This window comes from Patagioenas fasciata, chromosome 1, assembly GCF_037038585.1.
Source record: "Patagioenas fasciata isolate bPatFas1 chromosome 1, bPatFas1.hap1, whole genome shotgun sequence".
In the NCBI taxonomy this organism is placed as follows: domain Eukaryota; kingdom Metazoa; phylum Chordata; class Aves; order Columbiformes; family Columbidae; genus Patagioenas; species Patagioenas fasciata.
In genome coordinates, this window is record NC_092520.1 from 66,539,243 (window position 1) to 66,557,008 (window position 17,766).

Genomic DNA, 17,766 nt, shown 5'->3' on the forward strand with positions numbered 1-17,766 from the left:
ACCTTGGTAGGGGATTTGTTCTTTTTCTTTCTTCAGCATCACTGTGTCTCATTTGATCTTATGTTTAATTTTTTTTTGGCATTCGCTTATCCGTGTTCTTTTTTTTAAGCAGTTCTGGCTAACTGTGATTCATGTTATACAGAAGACAGAAAGACGTTTCTTTTTTGCAATAGTTGTGTTACGAAAGGCTTGCAGGTTGAGGTTTGTCGAACATCAGATACTGCCTGTGAAAATGAGTGTAGTTTTTATTATAATTTAAGAACTTTTTTCCCTCTATCCCTTGAATTCTTATCTTATACATTTTGTAACCTTGATATGCTGAAGCTGGTCTCAAATTAGGATTTGCCTAAGTTTTCCATTATTATCAATGTTAATCAGCTAGGCTTGAAATTCTTTTAGGTGTCATATTTAAGACTGATTCTGGTGTACTGTACAGTTTATTGAGGGTTGTTTTTTTTTCACTTGTTTAAATTTACTGGGGTGAGCTGAGCTCTTTGAAGTTCTGAAGTATGGAGAAAGCAACTTTTCCCTGTGTGCTTGTTTTCTTCGTATCAAATACCATTTGTGATACCTGTTTGTGTCTTCTGAACTACCTTGGTAGAAGTGATTGCCATAGTTGTTCTGGAAATAGACTATTTTATGAAAATGGATAAATGGCTGAAAATAATTAAGTCTGACTGCTGGATGAATAGACAGCAAACCACAGTTAATTTAGCTTAATATAGAAATAAACTGAAGTAGAAGAAGGTGGAAAAAAAGAAGCTCTGACTGATGGTACATTTGGCCTTTGAACTTAAAATTTGTTACAACCTTTGTTCTATTTTCTTTATCTGTGCTTTCGTGCTGGGAATAATTATTAAATTAAGAATCCTGGGTTTTGATCTAGCCTGTGCTCATGACAATGGTGTAACTGCTTAATTTTGTTGTAATCATCTCTGTTTTGCTGTTGTGTTGATCATGTCTTTCCTTTGGGTCTGTTTATACTGCAGTTACAGAAATGCAGCAAATATAATTAGTTAAGACTGGGACTTGTACTACCTAGGCAGTCTATTGCCAATACCCAAGCTACCTTATTTTAAATTAGGTTAGGCATCAGTACACCTTCATTGACTGTAAGGTACTGTCTTGTGTGTTGGTTAATTATATTTCATAATTGGGGGAGGTGGGGTTTGGGGGAGCACTGGGATCTCTATATTGGAATTGTTTGGGGTTTTTTTCTTCAGGCTAAAATGCTGTATTATCCAAAGTACAGCACAGAACAAAGGCAAGAGGTAGGAGAAAAAGGACAAAAGTTGCATGCCCTTATCTTGGCATATATGTATTTAAAATACAAACATGATACTAATCCCATTAATATTTCATTGTCAGGTGGCTTACAAATAAAAATACCCAAGATATTACTCCTGGCATTAAAAAAATGTTTCTGTTATCTTTGCTTAGGATTCCATTTGAGAAAAATATTCTGAAGCTGGTAGTCACTTAAAAACTTGAGGGTAATAAAATGTTACATATATTTTTTGCAGCTTGTAAACATCTCTGAAATATTCATAACTAACATTTTTACAAGTGGAAAGTGTCAACACCTACATAGACTTCTGTGTCAGCAGCATTGATATATATTATTCTTTAGTTTTTATTGTACTAAAAATTAAGTCTTTCTTGGGGTTACAACTGGTTTGCATACATATCATCTGTAGGCAGCAATGTGGGAAGTGCTGAGTTCCAGTGCTAAGAAATGTAAAAAGAAGCACTTGTTTCTTGACTCTAATGCTTTCTCATTTAATGTGTTATATGGGAAAATAATAATGCTTTCTTTCCCCCCGCTCTGGTTTTCTATAGTGGACCAGATCTATCATCTGGCATCTCCTGCTTCTCCTCCAAATTACATGTATAATCCTATAAAAACGTTGAAGACCAACACTATTGGGACATTAAACATGCTAGGTAAGTGGAAATCTTTTCTCTTACTTAACTTTGTTAGACATGATGTAACCTGGACAGAGTTATTGGGGGGATAATGAAGCAGATGAGTTGAACATTTTTAAAAGTTAATTTTTTAAGAAAAATAAGGGGTTTTTTTCGCTCTTAGAAGACTTTTGTGCTTTTTCTTTATATGAACTCTGAGGATGTGCAAGCTCAGCTATCAAAGTGCAAGAACTTCATGCCTGTAACTTGGCTATGGAGTAATAACTGTGTGGTAATTATCGAAGTCATAGAAGCAATTAGGAGCATGGGATTCTGATAGCAAACTTCTGTCTGTGACCACACTTCTCACCTTGGTGACTGTACCCTCTTGTGCACACCTTGGCTAGCAAATTCTGCAAGAACATTTAATGTTTAGCTTCATGCTAGGTAATTACAAGGCAACATTTGCAGCTTTGTCTATTGGTTTCGATGCCGGGACTAGGCTTGTGAAAAGGCAGCCTCAAGCCTTCCCTGCTTTTTCCTCTCATCTTTGATCCGTTTGGTGTATCCTGCAGCTTGAACTGCGTGTCAGTGATCTTAAGAGTTATTATGAGGCCAAAAAAACCCACTGGGCATTAGCTCAGCTGAGTTTCTCATTTGAGTGATACTCCGGTGAGTAGAATTCAGAGACTTAAGTAATTTAGAAGCTATTGAGGTACCAGACAGTTGTGCGACATAGATGATAGATTTCTTCAATTAGCCATGCCAACTGGAAGGCAAGAAAGTCATTGAAATAGAGTGCAAAATAGTTTTGAGTGATGGGTAGGATCATCAAGGCTGTTTAAAGGAGCATAATAAAGGGAAAACAATGCATTTATTTTGTCCTATGACATGTTATTCTGTATGAGTTTATGCAGTTTATCTTTACGTTTTGGTGATCATGACATAGTGTGTTGTTTCAAGATCCTGATTTCATAACTGGAATGGTTTGTACTTCCTTGGCCTTCATTTACGGTTTAATATAGTGAGTTCTTGGATCTCATTTCAGTGTAACTTTTAGTCCCAGAAGCAAATGTCACACATGTGGGTGCTACCCTGCTGTTTCTCAAGTCTTCTAGCTTGAGAGTGGGAGCTATGGATCTGATTTACAACTAGATTTATCTAGTGAGAGAAATGGAATTCTCTTTAAAAACATGCAAAATGCGATCACTCTAAAGCAGTTAACGTCACTGACTGATTCTTGAACTTCATTTAATTATGTTCTGCTTTCCTTCTTGCCCAAAATTTAGGGTTAGCCAAACGTGTTGGAGCACGGCTGCTGCTGGCCTCTACATCAGAGGTATATGGAGGTAAGAAAGAAAAAACAGTCTTTAGAACTTGTGAGATCTGTGTAAAAGGTTATTGACAAACCTTTTTTTGGATGATTGACAGATTTTCATCACTGTCTTAGCTCTTTTTCTTTATCTGATGTACTTCTCACAACTTAAGATGTGGGCATTAGTACGTGCTCTAAATCTCTAGTCAGAGCGGTGGAAGGAGGCTCAGACTTTAACTTTCCTATATTGTAGTTTATGATTCTTCTTCAAAAGGCCTTGTGGGGTAATTTGCAGTGTTGAACTCCGATTAAAATCCAGATGCCATAATAAAACCTGTGAAGAAAGATCATTTCAGTAGCAGATCTGCTTCTCTCTTCCTGGTGTTCTTATGAATTGTATTGTTAAAATTTAGCAGTCGCCCCCATGTGCGCAGCAAGGCAAGGACACAACCTCCAAGCTGAGAAAACAGTGATCATGTATCACTTAAAACACAATATTGAGATATGGTGCTATATATCTCCTTCCTTTTGCTGTTGCTAAGAAGTGAAGTAGCAAGGACATGACTGATAGAACGGCTAGCTGCATGAAATGAGAATCTTCACTATTCTACTTCCTTGGGATACGTGACAGACCGTGTGCCTACTAGAAAACTTTTCTGCTGTGTGAACTGTTCCCTAATTGATAGTAGCACTATTGCCAGGTTAATGCAGGCACAGTCACCTGCTCAGCGATACTAGTTGTGAGAGCGTAGGCTTTAAAAAATTAACAAGCAAACAAAAAATACCTCTGTAGCAAGATACAAAGCTTTGTGAAGGAAACATGAGGAAGGACAAAGAACGTACCTCAAGGAGCACGCTTGTGGTGAAATAACTTCAGTCAAGAAGATTCAAAGCACATACCCAAGCAAGAGATCCACTAAGATGACCAGGCCACCAGATAAGCAGCTTGAGTATCTCTTGCCTTTGATTATCCATGGTCAGGCTCCACAGATAAAAATGGTAGCCCCAAGGAGTCTACTGTAATTGAACAAACATTCTGAACACTGTTCTGGAACAGGGGACCAACAGGCAAGAAAATGAAAAAGTTCTGGAGCCTCATTGCTCTGCTGCAGTCTGCTTGCTGAAGTGGAAAACTTGAAACTCCATCAGGCTTTATTGTGGCAGTAAAAGCCAGTGAAGAGCAGCTGTTCACGTTGTACTCTGACTAACCAGACAAGGTCATTTTGCTGAGAAATAAAGGACAGAAAATAAAGTCAGAAAATAGCTGTTTCCTTGGGAGTTCTCAAAGCAGTGTTGTACAGAAAGTTTCCAGGTGCTTCACAGGGCTGCCTCTGCCAGAAAGGGCACAAACTGAAGTGGCCTTCCAGATCACAGCACCTTCTGAGGCCCTTTTAAGAAAACTACAGGCTTTTATAATAACGTAAAACCTCTCTGCATTTACCATTGCTCTGTGGCTCTCATATGGCAGGAATTAATCTGTAATCATGTCTGTGAGCAGTGTGAAAACTGGAAGGGTTAGTCAGAACTGACTGTCAAAGTTGTTTCAAAAATTAGCGTGTAACACTTGAAAGTTTAGTAGTAACTTATGCAAACTTCAAACCTGGTGAGAAGGATGGGGCAGCACAGATAGCAAAGTGGGGAAATGTAAGGAGGTGATTGTGTTGATTCAGGCAAATAAAGTGCACACACACAGAGAGCTTCCTAGGAGATTTTTCTTGGTGGTGATGGTTTGTGGGGGTGTTTTTTGTGGGCTTTTTTGTAATCAAGAACTTCTGTATTGGATCAGACAAAAGGATTGTCTAACCTGATTGTCTGTGTCCAGTTATAGCTAGTAAAAATGGTTAGGATAAAGCAGAAGGAACATAGTAAGTACATTGTGGCACATGACTCTACTCTTCTTTAAGAAATGCAGTACTTCTCCATTTTGTCCATTTTTCTTTCCTTGTTTTTCATTTTGTAAAACTTGAAGATGCTTTATTTTTTTTTTCCAAATACAGTGAAAAGTCCTGCCTTATATAATCTATTTCTTCTGAATTACTTTAGATAATAGTCCTAGTTGTGCCCTTGAGGTAGTCTTGTCTTTGCAGAGAAGACTTAAATTCAACCTTCAGTTCTCACATATTTATAGGGGAAAGCAGATGATGGCAGCTGTTTGCTTGCACTCAGTTATCTTGCCTCACATCTTCTGTAACTGTCATTTTCATGGTTCCGTTGAACACACTTTTAAGGAATGATGTTGAAACTTTATATTTTTAAGTGTATAGTCCAGAGGGAAGCTGTTAAACGTTGTAACACCAATGATCTACTGAAATATTCATTAAATATAGTCACCTTTTTGACAGAAAATAATTTACGGTGTTTTGTTTTGTTTCCCACATAGATCCTGAAGTTCACCCTCAAAATGAGGATTACTGGGGCCATGTGAATCCAATAGGTCCAAGAGCCTGCTATGATGAAGGAAAGCGGGTTGCAGAAACCATGTGCTATGCATACATGAAGCAGGTATTAAACTTGTATCAGATTCAGTGGATTTTATGTAAATATGAAGGTCAAATGTATGGCAAAATTGGAATATCTGTATTTAGGGTTAGGAGGGCAAAAGAGATTGTCTTTAGTAGGGAGAGTTCATGCTGTAGTTTCAAAATCTGTGTTCTTTAGTGCAAAATTTTTATTGTTCCCATCTGCTGTGTTTTTCAGATGAGCAATATTCCTCAAGAAAATGTGCTTTAGTCTCCTTGATAGACATATTATGTCTTTCAGTATCATAAATTATTTTTAGATTGAAGTGGGGTGACTTTACTAATTTGGGATCTAGATAACAGAGTTGTTTTAAGTTGGTCCTGTGCTGAGAAGTGCTTTGCTGAAAAGGACCTTAACTGATAAATGTGGAATGTTTAGTGATCATAATGGAAATGAGAATATACAGGTAAAAATGAGGAAGTTCTTTAATGAGTACCCATGTAGGACCAATGTATTTTAAATCACTTTAGAGGTATCTCAAAATATATAGGTATAAATGCAGCCTTTAACAATACATATGAATACTCAGCTATATAGTGTACTTTTTCAGACAAACACAGCAACATAAGGATAAAAATGCAATTTAAAATATGTTTGTGAAATTATACATGCCAGTTTCTGTGGGTTTTGTAATCATCGAGTAGCAATTCATCATTAACTAACTCAGCATTGACTCCTTACCTCTATGTGAATCTTATTTAATTGCTGTTCAGCTAGTCTCTGGGAGACCATTCAGTTAGAAGAAATGTGGCATACTGAAGAAAATCATGCCACTATTTCTTGTTGCTTGCAGCCTTAATATATAAAGGTATAAATCAAATGTAGTACATTCAATAGACTTTTAAATGATAAAATACTAAGTGGTTTCAAAAACCTTGAAAACAGAATTAAACTTAAGTGGTAAGACTTTAGGGATGGTATTTTAGTACAGAGTTTGTAGTAATCTTCTCATCTCTTCAGCCAGACAGAGAAGTCAGAGGTCTCTGTCTCTTTTGCTCTCTTTTAAATCATTTAAGGTCGAATATGGTGGTATTGCACTTTTACATCGTTATGTCTTCTGGACTTTACTGTAGAAGAATATTCCTTGTGGATCTGGAAATCCATTGACAGTTGAATATTGTAGTTTTCTTGAGAAATTCTTGTGCTGTAGGGTATTGCATTTTTTGCAAGGTTGCAGTACATATTGCAGTATTCTTTTAGAAGGGCAAGACTGTAGGTCATTTGAAAATAACAGGCTGTATCTTAAAGCCACAGGATGAGTCCTGATACTATCCCATAAATTTTATGCAGGATTTGCAAAGGATAGTAGAGGTTCGTAAGGTGGAACTGCAGGTGCACACATACATTAAGTGAAAACTCATGATGTAAAATGGGCTCTCTGTCCCAGGGACAAATCTGTGAGATATTTCTTGTACTGTATTATGGGCCAGTGAAGTCTGCCCAGGCTTGTCTCACATTCGGGTATATTCTGAAACACTAAGCTGTTTTTTTTTTCTTCAGAGGTTAAATGATACGCTGCTATTAGTGGAGGAAGCATTATCATTTGCTAGTGGAAAGGTCTGACTTCTGCTATGAAAATAAATATTGTGCTTTTAAAAGGGTTTTCAGACAGGAGTGACCTAGCCCAAAGCAACTTGATTTACAGGATTTCAGACTAAAATATTTCCAAAATCTTCTTAGCTTCAATAAAAACAACCAAACTTATTTCTGCATATTTTTTGTTATTTCTTATGAAGATTTCCATCAACATGCACATTGTGAGATACCTTAAATACCTAATCATGTTTCCAAAATATATAAAATAAAAATTAACTTCTACATTATACTTCCAGACATGCGGTTCAAATCAGAACAGTTCTTTAATCTAGTCAAAGTTCATCGAATCATAGAATGGTTTGGGTCATTTAGTTTCAACTCCCCTGTACTGGGCAGGGACACCTTCCACCAGATCAGGCTACTCAAAATCCCATCCAGCCTGGCCATGAACTTTTCCAGGGATGGGGCATTTGCAGTTTGTCTGGGCAACCTGTTCCAGTGCCTCACCACTCGCATGGTGAAGAATGTCTTCCTTCTATCTAATCTAAATCTACCCTCTTTCAGTTTAAAGCCATGATCTCTTGTCCTGTCAATACATGCCTTTGTAAAAAGTCCCTCTCCAGCTTTCTCGTAGGGCCCTTTTATGTACCGGAAGGCTTCTGTAGGGTCTCCCAGGAGCCTTCTCTTCTCCAGGCTGAACAACCCCAACTCTCTCAGCCTGTCCTCACAGCAGAACTGTTCCAGCCCTCTGGTCATTTTTGTGGCCTCCTCTGGACTGGGTCCAACAGGTCCATGTCTTTCCTGTACTGAGGGCTCCAGAGCTGGACACAGGACTGCAGGCCTCACCAGAGCAGAGTAGGAGGGCAGAATCACCTCCCTTGATATCCAAGTCACTCTTCTTTTGATGCAGCCCAGGGCACAACTGGCTTTCTGAGCTGCAAGTGCACCTTGCTGGGTTATGTTGAGCTTCTCATCAACCAACATCCCCAAGTCCTTCTCCTCAACGCTCTCTCAATCCTTTCTTTGCCCAGCATGTAGTTGTCTTTGAGATTGCCTCAACCCATGTGCGGGACCTTGCACTTGGCCTTGTTCAATTTCCTGAGATTCACACAGACTCACCTGTGTGGCCATGGGAAGCTTTAGTTCCTTGACCAGTTCAACTGGGAACTAAATTTCATCCTCTGATTCAGACTCCTCTTCAGAATTCCATTCTCTTCATCTCTTTTTCAGTGCTTGCTAGCATTCCTTCTTGGAAAGCCTTTTCCACTTCACTTAATTGCCTTAACAAAATCACAGAGTAGTTGGGGCTGGAAGGGACTTCTGGAAATCATCTAGTCCAACCGACCTGCTAAAGCAGGTTCACTTAGAGTAGATGCAAACCTTAGTTTTGAAAACTCTCCGACTATAACAGCTTATTGATCTGTTTGCTTTCTCCATTCTCTGCTTCTGTCTTTGTTACTGTTCTGCTTTTCCTTCCCTGTCCTTCCAAGGTGGTTTTTTTGCATGAACTTCATGTACAGATGTGTGACTTGCTATAGAGGTGATAAGATCGCACAGCTAGTAATTTTCCTTCTCCACAAAACTTCTGTTTCAGTGGATGGTGCAATACCACCATTTTCCAAAACAAACAGCATTTTCCAAATGTAAGTAAGATTTTCCTAGACATATGAAGATGGAGAAAACATCCATTTGCCAGAGATGTAAAGAGGTGGGAGGGGAGTTTCAGCACATAGCGCTGCTTTGTGAATTTTGTGCTTTGTTCAGGAATTGCCATTCAGTATGCATTTAATTCTTTGAAAAATTGCGGTTGGAATCATGGAGCTACCTGGAAATCCAAATATTCACCTATACTCCAATTCTGGCTTAAATTAAGTACTGGCCAGAATCTGACACTACCTTCATGGCAGGAATCTGGTATGTTTGCATAGGCATGTCATAAATACCAATACACAGCATTTTAAATGCTTAGCATATTAAGGGTTTTTAATTTCTTCTCTTATACCATTCATCTGTAAGGAAATTCTCCAGAGCTGAAGCAATGGTTCAGGTCACCGTGGAATATTGCAGGGGAGTTTCTCGTGTCCTTCCACTTTCTTCATCCTTTTTTTCATAACAACTTTGTGGCTCTGCAAGCTTCAGTGACAGCAAATGGGCTTAGCTGTGCATGGTGTGATGTGATAGTTTTCAAATTGTTTCAGAATAGTTTAAATCTTCCAATTAAGAATTCTATTGGGTGCCTTTCTAAGCATATAGGAGTGAATTGAGTTATCGTAACCAAATATTAAGTATAACCTTATTGAAGTGGACAAATGTTATACTCTACATTATAGAATATTCTATAACCAGGACTGTGAAGACTCGTGGTGCCTAAAAATCTTAACAGGTAACAGAAGAAAGGGAAGACATGCTATAGGTGAAGTTTATTGTAAAAATGTGAGAGAATAACACATGCACTGATGCTGAAATTTGTTAAAAACAGAAGTGCATTGCAGTTGCAACATGAGAATGATTTTGTATTTTGAGTTGTACTTTCCCCCTAATCTTTAATTCACTAATTGAATTGGTTTCAGTAATCATAAAAAGCCTTGATGTAAAATGTAGGGGTAATGAAAACTGTTGATTGAATTGCAACTGAAAAGGCATTGAATATTGAATAACAAGGTAGTTATTGAGTAATTAGATAGGAAACAAATAGCTCTGTTGAATTAAAGCAGTTTGCTTTTATGTCTTTTGGGAGTTTATCCTATATTCTCTGATTATTGCTCATTGTTTTCTTTCCTTGGTATTCAACATAGATTATATTTAAGCATGCCACATTCTTTTTTGGTGTTGTCACATGAAGATTTCTAGCAGTTCGCGTAAGAAAATATGCAGAATTGATGCTTTTAGTGGAAGAATGAGATTGACTCGTTTGTGGCTCTCACAGCAGAGGAGGGAAAGGGGAAGCAAAAGCATCGCATCTCCTCAGGACAGTTGTCAAAAGCCCAGGCAACAGTCCTTTAATGATACAGGTGGTGGTTACTGTTGGATGTACACCAAAGCTGAACTGTAGTGATAACAGCTACCATAACAGCTTCCCTTTAGCTTTCTAGGAGCCATGCAGAGGAGTTTCACATCCAGGAATATTAGTGAAGCAAAGGTTGGAGAGGGGAGTCTGTAAGGTGGTACAGTCACCCTGGGCACTGCCTGGGAGGTCCGGCTGAGGTGCTGCAGCCACTCTCGCTGTTGACTGAGAGGGCATTGGCAACCCTGAAGTACGGATGTTGTCATCACAACTAGTGTCCCATCTGATCTATGATATACCAAGTCAGTGAAATTCAGAAAGAAAAGAGGAAAAGGAAGGAAATTGTCCACAATTCCTTTCCTATGTAAAGTGGAAGAGGTAGCACACTCAAAGTTATATTAATATTCTCAATAAATGTGGCAGTTCCATTGAAAATTTCAAGTACTATTTGATTTTAGTCACTCTTATCTTCTTGATTAACTGGCTTCATTCAGAAGAGGAGACAGCTACTTTCAACTTTGTTGTATGTGGGATCTTCAGGTCTCACAAACAGGCTTTTATACTTTGGAAAAGAGAAACCACAGATAAAATCCTTCCCCATGGTTCCATAAAGTCCTGCAAACTGTAATCATTTAGAGATTAAAAAATGCTTAACTTTTGAAACTGGCTTGTCCCGGTTATCCTTGTACAGTCCTTCTGATAGCCCTGCTGTTTTCTAAAACTTGCTGGTATGTATTCTCTGTGCTGTTGGATTAAAGGATCTGCACTGATCTGAGGCAGTATTATAAAAATGTAACCTCTTGTTTCACTGGGTTATTAGTAACAGGAGCCCTCCTGTAAGTGGAGAGTTTCATTATTTAAGTATCTGTTTCTAAATTGTGTTGCTTTATCTGAGTTGTCAGAATTTCCTAATACAAACACGGTGAGAATATAATAGGAGGCTTTTTTTTCTGTCTGTGGAGGAACACTTTTTCCAAGTTATATGGAAATAAAGCAGGAAAGAACTGTCAGGTCTCCTGGGCTGTGTTCAGATGTAATGGTTTTGCTAATGCGCTAGTACATACTGTTTCTGGATGCTCGGTGCTGTTAACAACTGCAAAATAACTGTGTACCATAGACAAGGTCAGAAGACTGGATTGCAATGATTTTCAAAGCCACGGACTGAACACCCACAGTTTCCCAGGAAAAGTCTGAATGCTTTCCATAGTCTCTGTGCTCTAGCTGTTTGCGGGATTTGTTGTTGTTGCTGGTTGGTTTTGTTGGTTTTTTTTGGTTGTTGGCTTTGGGCTTTTGTTTTTGTTTGGTTTGGTTTGGTTTTGACTTGTGCTGTAAGAAATCCCATCTTCTGATTTCCCTCAGGTAACTGGAGAACTTAGTTCTTTGTTCCTGATATTGCTACATGGTTGTGCAAATTCGATTTTGAAGTCAGGAAGACTTTAAACTCTTTTGGGAGATTGATTCACTTCACTAAGTTTATCTGATGTTTGAATAAGAGTGTATCCATAGCAGCATTCATCTCTTGATGCAAAGTGTGTGTTGTTTCTGGTGTTGTTTTCAATTTGGTACACCTCTTATCCTTGTCTGTAAGATGCACCCTCCTCATAAGTGCACCTCATACAGCAATGGTAAGGCATTTGCTTTCACCTGCATCTGTCATTGTTACACTAATTCTTGAGTATAATTCTGCAGAACTCTCCATTATGCAGATGACTAAAATTAAATTGTTCATTTGTTTGTGTTCCTGACTCTTATTGGAACCTTACTGGAAGCTGTGATACAGTTCTCCTTCAGTGGATATTACAGCACTAGTTCTATTATCTGCCACCTCTTGTTCAGAAGCCGTGTTGTGTGGTAAAATACTGAGGTTAAAATCCCTGTCTGAAGGGAATATCCTAGTGATTCAGGTACACATCGCTTCTCAATAGCAACATCTCCTGTCAGAATACTGGTGGAAAAGCGCTGCATCTGATTGCATTGGCCACATACAGTATATACAAGAGGTATGCAAGATGTAGAAATAGAACGTAGTTTTAGCAGAGAGGTATAAATAATGTTATGAAGAGACCTCAAAGAGATGCTTTAGCTTCTCTAGTCTGGGAAGTGTTGAACTGTAAGCATGGTGGTATTTCAGCCATAAAAGAAGAGCAGTGTCTTGGTTGTGTTTGGGTACCTGCACTGTGCCAACATTTGCGTGATTGTGACTGTCGATCCTAGCTTGTTCAGGAACTTTACTGTTTGTGAAATTTGTATCTTGGCATCAGTATTTTTGCAAACAGTTTTAAAAAGCTGTTAATAACCAAGAATTTCTCTCATTTATATATAGTCAATACATATATATAAAATACCTAGGGCCAAGCCTCAGTGTAGGATATTGTAGCTTAAACACAGATGGATCCTGGTGAACACTGCTATAATTCTGCTGTGATTAGAGATGAGGGTTTAGGGAATAATTTTGAGAGTTAGTTAATGATCTCTGAAATACATGGGAAAGAATGACTCAGTAAGGGAGTGACTCATAAAGCAAGAGATGCAGGCAACAATCACAGTAATTTTAGCTGAAACACTGATAAGGATTTGTATCAGGTCACAGTGATATCCATGCCTGGCCTTTCCCTGCCAGATTTTTGTTTTGTTGGTGAATCCGGTTGTCTGCTGCAGAGCAGACGGTTGCAGCTTTCCCCTTCTTGATTTTCTGTGTAGGAAGGTCTCATTCATGCTTGCTGTTCAGGTACATCCGCAGACTTTACAAAGAAGGAAACACTCTTGATTAGTAAACAAGCTTGCTCGATACCCTCATGAATTACAGCTACAGCATATGTTTAAGCTGTTTTGGTTAAAAGAACCTCTTGACATTTGAGTTGTATTCTGTATTGATCTGTTTTCTGAGACAGTCAACACAAGGAGATATATTCTCTTAAAAAGCTTAAAATATGTCTTTTTAAATTCAGATGTTTTCATAGTATCCTTGATACTTTGATACTTTCTGAAGCAGGGATCTCTAGAACTAAGTGGCAAAGACTCATGTAGAAGACCTTTTGCAGGGAAGACTGGATAACTAATGCGGCTTTTTGACTGAGAGCTATAGAACAGTCTGACTGTTTATTCAGAGGAGGTATCTCTAGAAGCCATAACAATTTTTCTTGCATCTTTTCTGTCTTCCCTCTCTGTCTGTACAGGCACAGTTTCTGTGTGTTTGTCCATACTGGTAAATAATAGAGTGAGCTGAAGTGTTTTGATAGCCCACAGTGCTGCATTTTATTAGTTTGCTCCCAGGGTCTGTTTTGCATTGCTATAGGAAGGCATAGTCTTAAACTATGAGGACAGAAGCCAGTTGATGATATTTGATCTTAGTGTCAGGGATGAGTCTCAAGTTCTGTTCTATTCAGCAGTATCAATGTGGGCCAAAAACATTTTTCTCCCTTCTCTAGGGTATAGTAAAATATTGTACATGACTTACTGCCACAAATCTGGGGAAATAATTGCCTTTGCTAGTGGGAATATGGTGGAGATAGTCGTCATTGATATTCAGAGTAACAGAACATAGGTAAGAGTATACCATAAGTCACAGGTGTCAAACTCATTTTCACCGGGGCCACATCAGCCTTGTGGTTGCCTTCAAAGGGCCAAGTGTAATTTTAGGATTCAACCCACAGGCCTTGTGTTTGTCACTCGCTTATGTGCATTTTACTTCTTTATCACCTACACTGTCTCATAACACACAGGACATACTGTTTTTCCTCCTTGAAACACAAACATGTATTTACTTTCCCATCCATCATTCAGTTGCCTTCCTTCTGCATCAGTCTTTCTCTTACTGGACATTTTGAGATTCACATTGTTCCACCAAAGATGGTATGATGTGCCACCTAAGTAGAAGACCAAGATGTCTGTTAGGACCAAGTTAAATAATACTCAGGCCATCTCACACAGGCTCACCTTTCCTTCAGACCCCCTTCCCCATGAACAGCAGTCACTCTTTCTCCATAAATTCTCCAGCTCCATCTATCCCAGTAACAATCTCCTTATTCCCCCATTGCCAGTTCCTTGGACAACAACATTATCCTTAATGCTGTTCCCCAGCATGAACATTCTCCTTATTCTTCCATGGTGGAATAAAGAGAATGTTCTTTTGGGGGTGGAAATGCCTAGCGATATTCTCCTTTTATCACCCCCCATGAGGAGCATTCTCCTTATTCCACCATCCTTCTCCTGGTAATTCTCGCCTGTCTTGTCTTTTAGTGCCCAAGGCAGTTACAAGTGTCGCCCATCAGTGACACCTATTATTCTTTTCACACAGACTCACCACTCTCCTGTAGCTACAGCCGCAGCTCCTGCAGTTCTCTTGCTCCTGCAGTTCGATGCAGGTCACACATGCTGCCTGGTGATAAGGGCTGGCAGGAGCCTGGGGACAAGGAGCTCGAGGCTGCCACCATGTAGGAACAAAGTGCCAGGCCAGATAAAACAAGGTGGAGCCCGTGGGCCACATGTTTCCCACCCATGCCATAAGTATTCATAGACAGTACAAAAAGGAGTATTCAACATGCAAAAAGGATCACTTCAAAGGAGACGCTCATGAAATGGCAAAGGGGACCTTAGGACAATTTTAAGTTTACTGGCTCCAAAATCTCTTTGTCTGTGGAAGAGTTTCTTTTCAGAAGATAGCTCCCAGTTTTACAGGCACAAGTGAAAATTCAGCTAAAGAGAAAATAGATTTTCAAAGCAGCAGGCTGCAGAGGAAAGCTTTTCTAGATGATACTATAAATAAAAAATTACTCATTTTAAAAGACATCATTACACTGGGGGGCAGGGAATAAATAGAAGAGAGAAGAAATACGGGATTCACTGTGGCTATGAGTAAGTGCCTAGAGAGAATGTGTTTTTCTTTTCTAGATCTCTTGCTAGTTTCCTGGCAATACTGGAAAACAAGGCGGCTGCTGTAGCTTATGCAGTACAAGAGAGGCTTTTTGGTCAGCATTGTTTAATGAGTTATTTTAATATCTTGAGTACTAGCTTCCAAGTGCCTCATTTTCTGTACTTGTTTTTAGTGGCAGTATCTGGAAAGCCCTCATGAAATACAATCCTTCCCTGAAGGAGTCAGTGTCCTTTTTAAGATAGAGTGCTGGGCAAGATGAAAGAACGAGAAACTGTATCAGAGTATATATTTCCAGATACAGTGAAGGCATTGAGAATGGCTCTGTAATGTAAATATGCTGCTAGAAGTATATATTTGACATGTTACTCTGCTGTGCTTTTTTAGCTGGCAGGAAATAAAGAATATGTTCCCATCTGATGCATTTTGCATGGGAAGAGACTTCTGCTCTTTCCAGGGCCTCTCATCAGGTGCAAGGGGATGTTGTGAGATTATTTTTTTGGCTCTGTTGTGGTTGCACACTTCTTGTCTAAGAAGAACTCAAGACTGTAGCTTTTTCTAACCTCCCTGGTTAATGCTAGCTTACAGTTTAGTTGCAAATTAAAACAACATTTAATCATGATGGCTAAAACCTCACCTGCAGTTAAACACAACAGGATGTTGTTTGGCCTTCTCCATACCAGAAAGTGTTTGGCTTTATGTATACTACTTGGTGTTTCCCATTTCTTAACACCAAGGAATAGTTAAAGTGTTAAGTGTGCCTTTTGCCTTTCATTTTCTCATCTGTAAAAGCTAATGCTATTGCTTTCCCATAACTTCTTTGAGGATTCATTTGTTTATGAATCAGTTGGAGATCCGAGAGAGATCAGGTATTCCTGCAAGTCTCTTGGACACAGAGCTACATTTATTTCCAAGAAAAAAGAGTTTTCAGATCTCTGCTGAATCAAGTGTGTGTGAGCTGCAGCCTTCAGCCACAGATATACCAGCAATACACTTCTTCCATGCACACCCTTGTCTTCCAACAAAATGGCAAACATTGGTCTAATCCTTAGGAAAAGGCACTGAAAATACGAGATGTTCTGTGTACACTCTGAAGGAATAACTGAATGTGTGCAACTCCAGAACCTTGTGCTTGTTGCTTCAGGTGAATCAGCAGCACAAAGTTTGCTTCATACAAAGTGTGTTTGCTGTGGTTGATGCAAGGGTGGCTTTTTCTGTAAGCAGGGAGTTATGAGGAGGATGCACAGGCCTGGGCTGAAGTTGACACCTTCCCCCCTGCCTCATGGCTATCACTCTCGTGTGGTAGCATCTATCTTGGCTCCTCAGGAGCCAAGTGCATGCTTCAGCTTACAAAGGCCAAATATCCTTCTTGTAGGATTTGTCGTTAACTGTGGCTTGTCCAGATGAGTAAGTATCAATAAACAGAAAATACCTAGAGAGACGTTACTTGAGTTTGCAGTTTCCCAGTGTTAAAATATTTTGGCCAGACATTTTTTAATTTCACATATTTGTTGCATTTTGCTTTGAAGTTTTGCGAAATATCCTGCAGGAAGGACTTCTGGGAATGACAGAAGAGTTTGTTGGAAAAAACTAAGCCATAGAAGAGGCCTGGGTTGTAATGCATACATTTACACAGCCTAATAAGTAGCAGGGAGCTGAGAAACCTTGTGACTGTGGTTTCAAAGGCACTTTATAGTATGAGTGAAGATACTTATCTGAAGTGCTCGATTTTTCTAATCTTTGGAAATGCTACCTTGGTATTATATCTGATGAAGTGAGACTTCATGTGTGTGCAAAAAAAATGTAGATAAGTCCCAGGTGAAATAAGTTGTTGTTGGAAGGGTACTATTGAAAAACCTTAACGTTGTTTGAAGAAAATGCGTGTGTGGAAATCATCAGCTGTTGTAGCTCTGATTTAGAATTTGCATTACAAATACTGCAAACTAATATAAATTGCCTTTCTGTATGTTCTACAGTTTCCAGTGGCGTTGAATAGAGCTTAGAAGTGTTTCATGCTGAGAAAACAATACTTGTTAAAGTTTTAAGAGGGACTCTTAAGAAAGCTTTTGGACAGGGTAGAGTTAATTTGCCCTTCTAGGAAGAAAAACACTCCTATTAAAGTAAGAACAATTCTTTTTTCTTTGTCTACAGGAAGGAGTTGAAGTCAGGGTTGCCAGAATATTCAATACCTTTGGTCCTCGAATGCATATGAATGACGGTAGAGTTGTCAGTAATTTTATCCTACAAGCTCTCCAAGGAGAACCACTAACAGTAAGTAGTGACCTCTCAGTGATGCAAAGAGTCGTTTGCCTTCACATCCTATCCTCATGTGCTATGAAGGAAGGTAGATTTCAGAAAACACTGAGGTTTCCCTCCCTCTGAAAAATCAAGTTTTTCAATATATAAAGCTCAATTGTATAGAATTATGTGTGCAAAGATACGCTCTGTTGATGGTATTGGAGTTGTTCAGCCTGGAGAAGAGAAGGCTCTGGGGAGACCTAATTGTAGCCTTTCAGTACTTAAAATGGACCTATAAGAAAGATGGGGACAGACTTTTTGGCAGGGCCTGTTGCGATAGGACAAGAGGTAATGGTTGTAAACTGAAGGAGGGGAGGT

General features: G+C 39.0%; 1 protein-coding gene across 2 annotated transcripts in view; it reads left to right on the forward strand.

The window, feature by feature from the left end:
* The window catches only part of UXS1 (UDP-glucuronate decarboxylase 1), a 64,393-nt gene that overhangs the window by 37,038 nt on the left and 9,589 nt on the right, over positions 1–17,766 (forward strand). For both annotated transcript variants that reach the window (XM_065829549.2, XM_071807901.1), the window contains exons 7-10: positions 1,840–1,944; positions 3,195–3,254; positions 5,601–5,722; positions 17,302–17,421. In XM_065829549.2, the coding sequence (XP_065685621.2) occupies positions 1,840–1,944; positions 3,195–3,254; positions 5,601–5,722; positions 17,302–17,421 (407 nt within the window). The remainder of the gene's footprint in view (positions 1–1,839; positions 1,945–3,194; positions 3,255–5,600; positions 5,723–17,301; positions 17,422–17,766) is intronic.